At 36.1% G+C, this 14,487-nt stretch overlaps 1 protein-coding gene across 1 annotated transcript; it reads left to right on the top strand.

The window, feature by feature from the left end:
- The first annotated feature begins 10,679 nt into the window (after positions 1 to 10,679).
- Positions 10,680 to 14,368, top strand: LOC114188397 (uncharacterized). Its single transcript, XM_085674239.1, has 4 exons — positions 10,680 to 12,994; positions 13,068 to 13,376; positions 13,463 to 13,547; positions 13,634 to 14,368. Exons 1-4 carry the CDS (start codon positions 10,680 to 10,682, stop codon positions 14,366 to 14,368), a joined length of 3,444 nt encoding a protein of 1,147 aa, XP_085530365.1.
- The last annotated feature ends 119 nt before the right edge of the window (positions 14,369 to 14,487 follow it).

The raw sequence follows: 14,487 nt of genomic DNA on the forward strand, positions 1-14,487 counted from the left end.
GTGGAATTATGTGGTGATACGAGGAAAATGAACGATTTTTGGTATGAACTGGTTTTAGGGTTGAGCAATTAGGGATTTTTGATGCATGCTTTAAGTCCAGCATGAATTGGACTAGGAGTGATTCATTTGATCTTAATTTATTAAGGTTTAGATGTAGTGGATTCTATTATAGTCTGATGAATGGATGAACTGAGGGGATGGTAATTTGAGGACTCTCGGGTGCTGGGAAATTTTGGAATTTTTTCTAGAATGGGATACACCGCCTGACGGCACGGGGCCTGCCACCAAGCGTCGGCGTAGTAAAATGCAACCTTGCGTGGCTGTGAGGGATTTTAGGCGTTTGGGGGCTTTCTGCGAGAAATTGTTTTAGGATGGTGGAGCTTGGGGTCACTAGACCAAGAGTTAGTGAACCGAAACCACCTAAACTGTAGGTAAATTATGTTGGGTTAAGAAAATGGGAATAATGGAAAATATAATGTGATAAATGTTGTGATAAATGTTGTGATGCATAAATTTGTTGTATTGGAATATAGTAATCTGATGTGCCTTATTTGGATACCTTAGTCAATGCATGAGGTTAGTTAAGATAAGAGTATAGATGGTTGATGCTAGAAGTGCAGTAGGTAAAATCCATCATGGGAAACTATGGTAATCATGGTACTGCGAGGGAAACTATGATTAATCTACACCTGAATGATGAATGAGAGGATTTCCATGATTTGGTTGTACTAATGGATAGACTAAAGGGTGAGAATAATTCCAATTGGAAAGGTCATGAGCGAATTGTCACCTTTAGGCAATAGAGTCGTGGATACTAGAGGGTATGTCATAGAGATTTTGGATTGTTCAACTTCAACTGAAGGATGCGAATGCCATAAGGAAACAACGAGTGGAAGAATTATGCAATAGACTCAAACTAGTAATGCGCAAGTACTCGTGTAGCGCGTGGCAATGGTGATTAACCCGCCAGGCGATAGCCACTAACACAGTGAGGTTATGAGGTGATTGGCGCATGACGGTGAAGGTGGTCCCTCCAGGTGATGTTTGATGATCAGTGAGCTTTGAGGCGCTAGGAGCAGTGCCAATTAATAATGTATAGGCTATACTTGTGTTTTGCATGATTTGGATGTGCGTGATCTACAAGGCTTTGGTGATATCTCGAAGATCGGCTTGCAGGTGTTCCTTGAGTTGTGGCTCGGAATGATCCCTTGAGTTGTGGCTCAGGATAGGGCTTTTGAACCTTTAATTCACACAAATAGTTAGCCATGGAGTCAAGATCTATGATGCTCACACGAACCTACCCGCTCGTGGTCCTTCCTCTACCAACCTTTTCACTCGTAGTCCTGCTCTACAAACCTTCCCGCTCGTAGTCCTGCTCTACGGACCTACCCGGTCGTAGTCTAACACACATGATCCACCATCTACGAACCTCTCCACTCGCAGTATCTCTCAAGTGTAAGCACGAAATATATGAACCTCACTACTCGTATCCCCACATAAGAGTAACATGATATGAATCTCCTTGCTCATATCATCACGTGTTCACCACCATCCATGAACCTACCACGACACAACATCTCCTGATCCAAGTCTTGCATTAATGCATACAAGCAATACACGCATGCAACTACTTGTAGCACTATCGCCTGGCATAGCCTAAGCGCCGCCAGGCGAAATTCCTATGCAGACCGCTTGGCGGGACACCCTTGCCACCGGACGCCAAGCGCCAGGCCTCACCCAGACCCACTATTTCAGAGTCTATCGTCTGGCGGATCACACCTTGCCGCCAAGCGCCACGCGTTGCAAGGACACCCCTATTGGTCCTACACATGGTGGAGACTTGCAGGTCGCCAGACGCCACACCAGTAGCGCATTTCTGCTGATTTTTGGCACCTAAAAAGGATTTTTTCTTCGATCTGATTTACTTCCAAGGGAAAAAGGCACACTCTTATATCATAACCTAATTCTAATTACCTAGCCATATCAACGGGGTTTAATTACCTACAACTCATATTCAACATTCAAACATTCCAAAACACGTGATTTACCAACCACGCAATAATAACACCATGACTTAATCAACTTATAACAGAACCAAACTCTTACTCAATCCATGTACCAAATTCAGGTCATTAGCAATCTTATACTTAACCAACTTTTATACAGCTTTTCATCATTCAATTGCTATGCCTAATTTCACCTACTCCAATGCACCAAAATCCACATTTCTAGTTTAGTTATCCTTTTTTTTTCTCATTTCCCTGTTCCAGATTGTTAGACCATCACTAAGAATTTATTACGAAACTCTAATTCACTTTGCCGTAAGCACATCACCTCACTCTATGCATTGCCTTGTTTATCACTGACCCCTATTCAATTATTTTAATCTCTTTGTCACACTTAGTTTCCTTTCAACTCAATTCAATGATAACTCTCTCTCAGCCATCCCATAAATTTTCATAACCATCTCATTGTTCACCACTTATTATTGGCCGCCAGGCAGCACATCAGTTCCTGGGAATAACCCAGGTTCTTCTATGCCTTTGGACACCATTTTATTTAACCTTCAAAATCCAAGAATTCATGTACGAACCAATAGTTCACAATCATTTCATTTCCAGTTGCGTACTCAACCAATCACATCATACTAATCCAACCAATTCGTAATTGACTCCTATTTCCCTAATTCTGATTCATTCATCAATTTAACACAAACGCTTCATGTTTATATTCCCAATTTAGTTCCCACACATCATAATGATAACAACACGATGGCATCACGCATTTACACAGAAATACACAAAACAAAGACAATCACCACGCGTCGCCTGGTGGGTTTACCTTCGCCACCAAGCGGTTCATAGTAGAACCCAGAAAACTGGGCAGAGAAGATGATACAATCTATCAAACACGAATAAAAACATGCAAGAATGCCTCCCCTCACATGGTAATCCTTGCTCCAAATGGTCTTTTAACCTTTGCTTTATGATGCCCAAGAACCTTCCTTTGCTTCTCCAAAAACTCAGCTCTCCTTCTTCCAAAAACTCGACGATCACTCTCTCAATTTTATCTTCAGAATTCCCTTTCCACATGCCCAATTCAGTTTCTCTCTTCCTCTCTCACGTTTTCCTTCTTTCCTCTCCAAAAACTACCTTAGTTAAGTGTAATTAACCCAAAAACCGAAAATGCCATTAAGTTTCATGTTAATGGCTATTCAAGAACCATTATTGGTTGTCTCCCAGCCCACTAGGCTACCTCTCTTGGCAATGCACAACCACTTCAACTAATTCATTTTTCGTGATAATTCCTATAATTTTAGGATTACATTATCACTAAGCACATTCAAACATAACATTAAAATAATACACATATTAAAATATCATACAATTGGCATACATAGGACTCAAACTTAAGTCCTCCCACAATAATCAAGTACTCTTAACCAATTGAGCTAGTACCTTTCCACGTCATAACAATTCGCATTAAATGACATAAAGGCTCCTACAACCCGTATTTATTAAATTATTTAAATTTCTAAGGTCTTATAGATAATAGATGAACACGAGAAACTCTTGAGTTGTGGCTCAGGTTCATGAATGTTGCTTGTGTACGTGTGCATGTTGTGGCGCGTACGGATGGGTCTAGTTAGATTTCCCTCCTTAGTATTAAGATGACTTGTTTGGTAGTCTTGGGACGTTACGAATGTTATTCGTATTAGGAACTCCACCTGGCATTACAAAGTGTGGTCCGTAGCATGGTTCCCCGCACGTGCTATACCAGTTGTGGCTGGTAGGTGTGGCAACATGACATCTTGAGATACTCATCAGAAGACGTAGAACACGGTTAATATGGTGGTGGCCATGTGGTATGGAATCAAAGGATGAAATTTCTTTGGTGGGACTGTGATATATATATATATATATATATATATATATATATATATATATAAATGTGTGTGTGTGTGTGTGTGTTTGTATATATGATTATTTTAATTGTTAGTTCATCCTATTTGCTTGTGTTTGGCAATGATCGTGTACGCGATACACAAGAGCATATGATGTTGCAAGTGGATCTGGTGAGGCATAAAGTCGGAGCAGGGGCTAGACTGGAAGGGTTTTTTACTAGATTTTATTATGTTTTTGAATAAATTGTAATCTTTTATATTATTGAACATGAATTTTATAATGGAGTTATATTAGAGGTTTTGCAATACTTTATATTGATATCAAGTTTTAAATTTCTCGAGTTTTTTGGGAAATGATGTCTTAATAAATGGAGTCTATTTATTGTGTTTTAATTTTATTATTTAAAATTCATAATATCCGAACGAGATGTTACAAAGACGAATTATACCCTTCCCTTCGTGTCCCTCAGTCGAGATCACCGGTTGTCCTTTCAATTCGATCAGCGAATAAGCCAAGACCCTCCTTCCAAGACTTAGGTTCAAGGGTTGATTCGAAGACGCATCTCCTCTCTTCGGGAAGCTAACAAATAAAGAAAGCTTTCGGCATCCTTGCCTTTGTATGAGCCTTTTCGCTAATATGCTCAATAAGGGACTTTATTTGATGGTTCATGTAGGCTTGGGTCTTTCTTTTGTGCCCTATTGGTGGGGAACCCTTTGGGCCAATGTGTATAAGCTTGGGTTGTCTTAATATGGCTCATTTGACGACTCATTACATGGACGTAACGACTCTATTGGCATCGAATATCGAATCATTTCCACGAAACCTGGTTGTATAAAGTTTGTTTATTCATAATGGCAGTGTGATTTGGGGAGACTTTGTTTGCTCTGCAAGGTAGCCAAAGCCTGCTAGTTTTTCATTAAATAGGCATGATAGTCTTGAACTACAGAAAAGTAGTGGGGAGAACTAGCCAGAATTGTACCTGCCATCCAATTCGGTGACGCATGGCGGGATTCCTCTACCACTATATAAATGGAGGCTCCATAAATTTCTTCTTCATCAAATTCATTTAAATCAAAGAAATTTTGTAATAGCATAGCTATGGACATTGTAACTTCCAACAGGCTTACTGCAATTGATGCAGAACTGCGTCAAATACAACAAACGATTCAAAATCGTCAGAGAACTCTCCATTTATTTTTAAGGAATATTCAAGCGGTAGATTCAGTTGCGACAGACGAACACATTCACACTTCTATAGCAAACATAAGGAATTTTGAGCTATGGCTGGAAGTGCTGTAGAAGGAATAGCTTGAACTCATTTCGGAGGTTGTGTCCTGGCTGTGGCACTGGGTGACAGGTAGGGAAAACTAGAAAGAAAATTAGTTCCTTTATCTTCTTTCTACTTGTTAAGACCTATCCTTTGACTTATTTCTGTTTCAAAAATCATTAATCTAGTTAGCATATCATAATGCTTTTAAAGCTATAGTTCTCTAGGAAAGTCATATGTGGTTGTTTACGTAATGTAGTGTTTTATGTAGTCGTAATAAAGAAATAGTTTGGATGAATGTTTTTTTTCGATTGATAGAAGGACGAATTAGATTCTAAATATTGTTTTCAACCTTGCTCGCATAAAGTCGGATTTGAATTTCAATCGAACAATCAGGATGGATAGAAAGACATACCATCTGCGCTTTGATTCTATGGCCAAGTTAGAATTGCATTTTTAGAGGGAAAAAGTTTTTACATTTACATGAGTAAGTGATAATTTATAAGAATCTAATTTACTGATGCCTACCGGAAATCTCAGTAGTTGTTAAGCTAGACAAGCAACTATCAGCCCTCCAAATAGACAGGGAGAGATCCTTACCAATACATTATAGATCTGGCTTAAAAGACAAAGCAAAAAGCATCTCTTCTATTTATACAAATATGAATATCGATTCTTTGAGCTAGCCCAATACAGATGATTGCTGGCTTGCACTTCCAATCAAAAGATAAGATGCTTAAAAATCGATTTAAAAACCGAAAATTTTCACAAATCTGCTTAAATAAAAAAAAGCCAATTTGAGATTGTTTATCCAGGAAAGGCAACATCCATCGCAAACCTTAAACTATTGATTGAACTAAATCTAAATAAAGAAGGACATGAAGAAAAGAAGGTTTTTCTCACTACACGAGTAAGAAGTTACTAGCCACCTATTCTATATCTATAAAGAGAGACGAATTGCGCCTGCCACTCTACCGAGCTAACCAGAGCATATGAGCATCTCTTTATTTCAAGAAAGGATTGAACAAGTGATTAAACATCTGGCAGGAGAATCGACCCACTTTTTCAGATTATTTGTGGACGGATGGCCAATAGCTAATGTCGTTACCATTTCAACCGACTAAGAGAGAGAGGCCCATGCTTTCCTTAGTTTAGATTTCGAGAGGTTGGTCAATTTACCTTTAAAGCAATACAATGGTAGGTTATGAAATACATTGAAATGGATGAATGTGAGCGAGATTGATATTCCACAAAAATTCCCTTTCGTTTTTTATGTGATGCTTCTTATTTAGAGTTATTCAAAGACCAAGTTCTCCATCCTATTTTTGATTCTTTGAACTTGGCTTTTTACTATTGCAAAGAGGCCAAACGAAGTAACAAAAGCCCAATGTAGGTTGAACTCTCTTGAATGCCTCAGTACCCTCTTAGAGCGTTACTAGGAATTTTAGGCCTAATGTAAGGCCCCATATGGATTCAATTTAATAGTTTCTGCTTAGGGATTTCTAAGAGATTGATTGATAGAACTAAGTTAAACTTATATATAATATTTAACCTAAAATAAAGCCCTAGACTGAATTAAAGACACTACAAGAAAAATGTGAATTATCTACAGATAATTACATACGGATATGGATTCGTACGTAAGTTAGTTGTTACATACGGATTTTACATATGGATCTGAAAAATCATTTTACATACGGATTTTTCCGTATGTAATGCTAAATAAATTTCGTCTCGATTTGCCGTATGTAAAATCCGTATGAAATTTTGGCGCGTGAGAGCGGGAAATTTTGCGAAGGATATTATCCGTATGTAACGATATAAGAGTGGTAGATAATTTTTAAAAACTTTTACCTACTGATCATATATACGGATCTGGAAATAATTAATTAAAAATTAAAATCCAAAATATGCTTGTACCCTATCTCGCGCTCACTACTCTCCCTCCCTAAAAAATTGGAACTGATTCACCCACAGAGAAAGAAATCTCTTGCGCTCGTTAATCTCCCTTGCTCATTTTCGCTCACCACTCTTCATCTTTCTTCTTCATTCAATCTTCTTCATTCACTACTCTCACTGTCACCACTCTCTCTCACGGTCACCACTCTCTCTCACGCTCACTACCCCGCTTTCACTAAAAAAAGAAGAAGAAGCTTGTTCTTCCAACTTCCAACGCTCACTCAGTCTCCTTTCTTTTGGATTTCGTTCTTCTTCTTTCAACGGGTAAGTATAATTTGCATTCCTACGTAAATCCCTAAATTCTTAAAACCCTAAATCCCTTTTTTCTTTCTTACAATTGGCATAGAGCGCACTACCGTGGGATTGAGGCGAGCTGCTGCGTTTTGGGAAGATTCACAATGCTCTAAAGGTATGTTTCATAATTTCAGTGTTTCCTTTTTATTTGTCTATGTTAGTTGCAAAGAAAATTGTTAATTTGTTCAAAACCCTCGATGAGAATTATGGGATGAAGCTGAAATGGTTTAGGAATAAAAAATCTGTGACGAGAAAATGGGTTAGGATTTAGTGGAAGTGTGGGGTGAGAGATAGACGAGAAACTGAGGTGAAGAAGAAGTATTTTGTGCCTTGTCTTCCACACTTTTATGCCATGAGGTGTTTGTTTTCCATCTCTGAAGTTATTAGTTTATTTGTGTGTTGACCCACACTGGTTTATTTTGGTTTTTGGTTAGTGATGAAGTAAGTAATCTTGTTTTGGTGGCGGTGGGACCCTTGAGGGGCTACCCTTGGTTCTGCTAACCAGCGAGTCATAGGCTGGTTCTGGACTTCTTAATTGCCCCTTAAAAACAGGGGTGCCTGGTGCAAAGTATTAGGGGTTTTGTCAATTTTTCCAACTAAACATAATAGTTCTACACTGTAGCTTATTGGTTTCAGGTCCTTCAATCTTCACCCCTTCAACACGCAACATTTTAATTCTCCTTCAACTTAATCTCTGTTTTTTCTTTTCGAAATTCCTGAGATTGTGTTCTAGTTTTGTGAAATATAAACCACGCAATCATATTTGTTTATGGATGGAAGAGATAGAGTTGTACCTTACAGTTCATAGGCAATGACACGAACCTGACTTAAATGGATTTCTTTAAGAACTATACCTCTTTTCTTTCTTCCATTAGGTTAGGTCACAGTACTTTAAGGACATGTTGGGATTATAAAGATTCATTATAAACACATAATGATACATAAAACATGTGCACGAAAGTATTCACACACACATTTATTAAAAGGATTTTAGCACTAAAACGTGAGTTCAAGTCAAAAGTGCATTAACTTAAAGTTCACTTTTACTTCTGCATAAACCCATTTTGTAAATGAAAGAGAGGAATCAAAGAGATTCTCGGCTTCGAAAGCAATGATATATTTAACTTAATGTGATTTTTAGTAGGATGATATATTTTAGTAGGATGAAGTATTTTAACTTAATGATATATTTTAGTACTGAATACATATTTAACACCGACAATCACACCAAAGAAAGAGATGACCAAAAGTTTGCATACATTCTTATGGGTTTGTTTTTTGCTCTCATGATTGTGTATTATTTATTATTTTTATATTTTAATAATATTTGTTATGTGATAACAAATAATAAATGTGATCTGAAATGTTAGTTGAGACGTCAAATTATATAGAAATGTCTAACCTAAGTATTTGACGAATAAAATTGAAAAACAAAGGAGAATCCTATTTGAATTCAATATCAATTAATCTTTAAACCAGGTAGAACACAAATTATTTGAATATATTGAAACTCATTATATCCTCCTTATAATGAAATATAAAAACAAAACACTTTTTTATTTATTTTAACTTTTCAAAAGTCATCATATTGCTAGAAAAAAAAGAGGATAAATATGGTACGTTCAAGGGACTCTTAACGAAACCAAGAGTGAAGGTGTAAAATGAGAATATAGTGTATTAACAAAAAATTGTTTCTTCATGTGCTACAAGAAAATGGGTTTATGCAGCCGAAGTAGGATGAAGTATATATTTATTTTTTTATTTAATTATCATTACTACATTAAGTTTAAAATAATGTCATTACTACATTACTACATTAAGTTTAAAATAATGTCATTAAAACATTGTCAAAGAAAAGAAAGAATTCGCTAAATGTGATTAAAGAGACTTTCTAAATTTTCCTATTAAAAATAATAGTTTAAAATCAATAAATATCCTATATCAATAGTTTATGCCATTGAAAATGATTATCTAACATGTTTAAAGTAAAAGTTTGTTGTGACCAAATTATTCCAATCGATTTAGTTAATTATAAGACATAAATTACGAACCTGCAAGGTTCATCTTTTACAAAATGCTTTGGCATTTTGGGTGCTTAGGCCACTTTTTCACATAAAAATAAATCATTTTTTATTCTCTTACTTTTTGTTTATTTATTTATTTATATTTGAGTAAATCTCAAGTTTCTTATGAAAAATAATTAGGAGTATTCTTTCCTTAAAACAGTTGTAGATAATCCAGTTATCTACTAATGGTTCTTGATATATAGTTTCCTTCATCACATATTCTTCACACCCACAACACAAGAATCATCCCCATCCATGTTCAAACTTACAAATCTTACATATTTGAGTTCTTTGGAATTAAAGGGATTACAAATTTAAGCAATTATCTTAGTTTCAAATATCAATATAACTTTCAAGTACTGCATATTTTTATTTGATGTAAAAATGAGTTTATACAGAAGTAAAAGTGAACTTTAAGTTAATTGAATTTTACAAAACCACCTTATGTCCACATTGGAATATCTCTCGTAATTATCTCCCATTGGCTAACTTCGTAGATAGTCAAAATAATTGTTAGGTTAAGATATTTGTATATGTCATTAACATTATATTGTTTATATGAGAAATAATGGAGTGACTTGTAAGTTAAATATTATATATGTTTTAAACTTTTAAAGCAATTTAATCTTAAGACAGGGACCAATTCAATCTAAAAGTTTTTGTTTTGAAACTAGTTAAATGTTATAGCTAGTTTTAAATCAGCTAAATTTTAAAACTAGTTCAGTTTTAAAAATGTTTATAAGTACAATAGAATATAATGAAATTTGTGTTTTGATCATTGATTTGGTAATATTTTTTTGAATAAATTATTAAGGTGAATTGGCATGTGATTTTATCATGATTCCTTTGATAGTAAATCAGTTTTGACAACAAGGATTGTTGTCCTCTCTCCCAAGTTCAGAGAAAATGAAATCACTTAGATTTGTATAAAAAGTTTTGTGATGCAGTAGTCTTTTTTTTATTTTTTTTTTAGATTAAGCCTTATTAGGCTTGTAGTTTGTAGCCTTATAATGGGCTTTGAGTAGGGTATATGTAATTATAAGACAGTTGTAGTTGCAACTGTCAAATAGTTATAGGTAAATACTTGCTGTTAAGTCAGTTAAAGTATACCTATTGTATCTTGCTCTATGTATAGAGCCTTGTAATAATTATTTCCTAATTTTTCGTTAATTGGTATATGTACAGAACATGGATAAATTTCCATCAAACCGTGGATGGATGTATGATAGGTGTCATAAAGGAAGAGGTGCTTTGAAAGAGTCTTTTGTATTGGGAGTTGAAGAGTTTATAACCAAAGCTTGTCAACGAGATTGTTATCACAATGATGGTGGAGTTCGATGTCCATGTAGTAAGTGCGATTGTACAAAGATTTTGAAGGAAAGAGTTGTGAAGGTTCACCTTTACAAACATGGTTTCAAGCCTAATTATTGGATATGGACAGATCACGGTGAACGAATGCCAGAAGGTCATTTTGATAATGATGATAATTGCATGGGTTTTGGGAGGGATGGTGTACATAGGCAGTCAAGAGATGACCAATTTATGTCAATGCAAGACATGGTTCATGATGCTTTTAACCAACGTGAGCCATTCCAACGATCAAATTCGGATAACATGGAAGAGACTCCGAATGAAGAAACTCAAAGATTTTATAACCTTTTGTTGGATGCAAATAAGCCGTTGTATGAAGGGGCTTCAGACTCTAAATTATCTATGTGTGTTAGGCTATTAGCTTGCAAGTCCAATTGGAATGTTCCTGACCAATGCTTAGAGTTTATTTCAAAAATGCTATTGGATGTAACACCCATCAAAACGGGTTTGCCTAAAAGTTACTACGATGCAAAAAAGTTAGTCTCGAAGTTAGGATTAGAGGCTAGGAGGATTGATTGTTGCGAGGATGGTTGCATGCTCTTCTATGATAATGAATATGGTAAGAATGATGGTGCATTGCTTGAATGCAAATTTTGTCGAAAGCCAAGATATCGACACCACAACACAGAAGCAAGTAATAAAAATCAAGTTCCTATAAAGACGATGTTCTATTTGCCAATTATTCCAAGGTTACAAAGAATGTATGCCTCAACACAAACTGCAGGAGACATGACATGGCACTATGAGAACAAGACCACAAATGGTGTATTGCGTCATCCATGTGATGGAGAGGCTTGGAAGCATTTTGATAGAGTATATCCTGATTTTTCCATTGAGGCACGCAATGTGCGACTTGGTTTATGCTCTGATGGTTTTAACCCATATGTGCAGGCATTAAATATACCATATTCATGTTGGCCAATAATTGTGACCCCATACAATCTTCCTCCAGAAATTTGCATGTCTAAGCCTGACATGTTTTTGACTTGTCTAATTCCAGGGCCATTCAATCCAAAGGTTGGCATTGATGTTTTTTTAGAGCCTTTGATAGACGACTTGAAAAAGTTATGGACTGGAGTCCTAACATACGATATTTCAAGGAAACAAAACTTTATGATGAGGGCCATGTTGATGTGGACAATTAACGATTTCCCTATTTATGGTATATTGTCTGGTTGGGGTACTCATGGCAAATTGGCATGCCCGCACTGCATGGAGCATACAAAGGCTTTTAGATTATATCATGGGGGGAAAAATTCGTGGTTTGACTCCCATCGTAGGTTTTTACCAAATGACCATGCATTTAGGAGGAATAAGAATGCCTTCAAGAAGGGAGAAGTTGACATGGATGTTCCACCACCTAAATTGACACCAACAGAAGTTTGGAATAGAGTGAAGGATTATCCTAAAGTAACTGAAAGTGGTGTACAAAGAATAGATGGATATGGGGAGTGGCATAATTGGACGAAACGAAGCATCTTTTGGGATCTTCCTTATTGGAAGGATAATTTGTTAAGACATAATCTTGATGTTATGCATATTGAAAAAAATTTCTTTGATAACATCTTTAATACAGTGATGAATGTCAGTGGGAAGACAAAAGACAATGACAAGGCCCGAATGGATTTAAGTTTGTATTGTAGACGAAAAGACTTGGAGCTAAAGTGTCATAGTAATGGAAAGATGTATAAGCCAAAAGCAAATTACACACTTTCAGTAGACCAAATAAAACAGGTGTGTCATTGGCTAAAAGATCTTAGGATGCCTGACGGATATTCCTCCAACTTGTCAAGGTGTGCTGATATCAACAGGGGAAAGGTGATTGGGATGAAAAGTCATGATTGTCATGTATTCATGGAATGCTTACTTCCTATAGCATTTAGTTCTTTACCAACTCATGTTCTAAATCCCATTACCGAGGTAAGTCATTTTTTCAAAGATTTGTGTTGTACAACAGTGAAGAAGGAGGACCTTAATGTGATGGAACAAAACTTTCCAATCATTCTTTGCAAGTTGGAAAGAATATTTCCTCCATCATTCTTTGATTCTATGGAACATCTCCCTATCCATCTAGCATATGAGACAAGACTTGGTGGACCAGTCCAGTATAGGTGGATGTACCCATTTGAAAGGTAATAATATGTCTCTTAGTCTTCAGATTTGGACATAATTATCAATCCTAACATACCACTTTCATAATTGTAGGTTCATGGGATATGCTAAACGATCAGTTAAGAATAAAGCTAGGGTTGAAGGATCTATTTGTGCATCATATTTGCATAGGGAGACAACTCATTTTTGTTCCCACTACTTCAACTACTTTATGTTAAGACCACATAGTAGTAGAAATGAAGTTGAAATTGAAAGTGGAAGGCTTTCGACAACATTATCAGTATTTGACCAACTTGGTCGTCATTCTGGGAAGGAATCAACTCATTGGTTAAATGATGAAAAATTGACCTCAGCTCATGTTCATGTATTAATCAATTGCAATGAAGTTCAACCTTACATTGAGTAAGCCACTCACATTATTATTTTTCAAAATACTTCATTATTTTTATTAAATTTTCATTGACCAATATCATCACATGTGTGGACAGCTCCTTCTTACAATCCAATCAAATTTCTGAGTCAAATGCTTCGACTCATATACATTCAAAGTTCCCTTTGTGGTTCAGGGAACAAGTATGTATCATCATTTTCATGAAAATACTTTCTACATGACTTTTTTAATCACTCCTTCAATAGGTTCACACATTTTATGTTTGTAGGTTCATAAAGAACCCTTAAGTGTGAGGAACCAACATCTCAGAGATTTATCACTTGGTCCTTTAAGATGTGTAAAGGAATGGCACACCTTCTTTGCGAATGGATACAAATTCCATACTCATGCATGGAGTCAGGGCAAGAGAACGATAAATAGTGGGGTTCATGTAACGGGGCTTATAGAAGGAGGTGAAGATGATTTCTATGGTGTGATTAAACACATGTATGAGGTGGAGTACAATTCTTCAACTGCCGAAAAGAAAATTGTTTTATTTTATTGTGATTGGTTTGATCCATCAAGAATAGGTACAAGAGTGGATTCAAAATATGGCACTGTGGATATTCGAATGGATAAAAGATATGTGCTATTTGATCCTTTTATAATTGCACATAATGTACAACAAGTGTATTATGTACCATATCCAGCATCACGCACAGACAAACGTGGTTGGTGTGTTGTTATAAAGACCAAGCCTAGAGGTCGAATAGATTCTAATGATGTAGAAGTCGAAGTGCCATACCAAGTGGAGGAAATGTCACATGTTAATGAAATCATTGAAGTTGAAGAAGTTATCAGATTGCAAGATATACAAGCTGGTCTTGAAGAAGTAGACCCCATTAATGTATCATCATTTGAAGGTCATATGGATGAAGAGACAAATGAATGGGATGAATGGGATGAAGAGGGAGAAAGTGAAGATGACCATGGAGATGAACTTGAGAACTCTAGCTCTGAATAGATGTAGACATGTTCATGTATTTTGGATTCATTTTTTGCAAAGATTTAGACATGTTGCACAACTTTATACATGTTGTGCTTTTTACTTCTTTAGTTATTGCTTAACTTAACACATCTACA

The sequence above is a fragment of the Vigna unguiculata genome, chromosome 6 (assembly GCF_037176805.1).
Source record: "Vigna unguiculata cultivar grain cowpea cultivar isolate G323 ecotype 2 chromosome 6, ASM3717680v1, whole genome shotgun sequence".
Lineage (NCBI taxonomy): Eukaryota > Viridiplantae > Streptophyta > Magnoliopsida > Fabales > Fabaceae > Vigna > Vigna unguiculata.

Bases quoted from the DNA above. Each gene is read 5' to 3' on its own strand.
- LOC114188397 (XM_085674239.1), top strand. From the start codon at position 10,680: ATGGATAAATTTCCATCAAACCGTGGATGGATGTATGATAGGTGTCAT. The intron at 12,995-13,067 runs GTAATAATATGT...TCATAATTGTAG, and splicing joins TGGATGTACCCATTTGAAAG to GTTCATGGGATATGCTAAAC. The intron at 13,548-13,633 runs GTATGTATCATC...TTATGTTTGTAG, and splicing joins CTTTGTGGTTCAGGGAACAA to GTTCATAAAGAACCCTTAAG.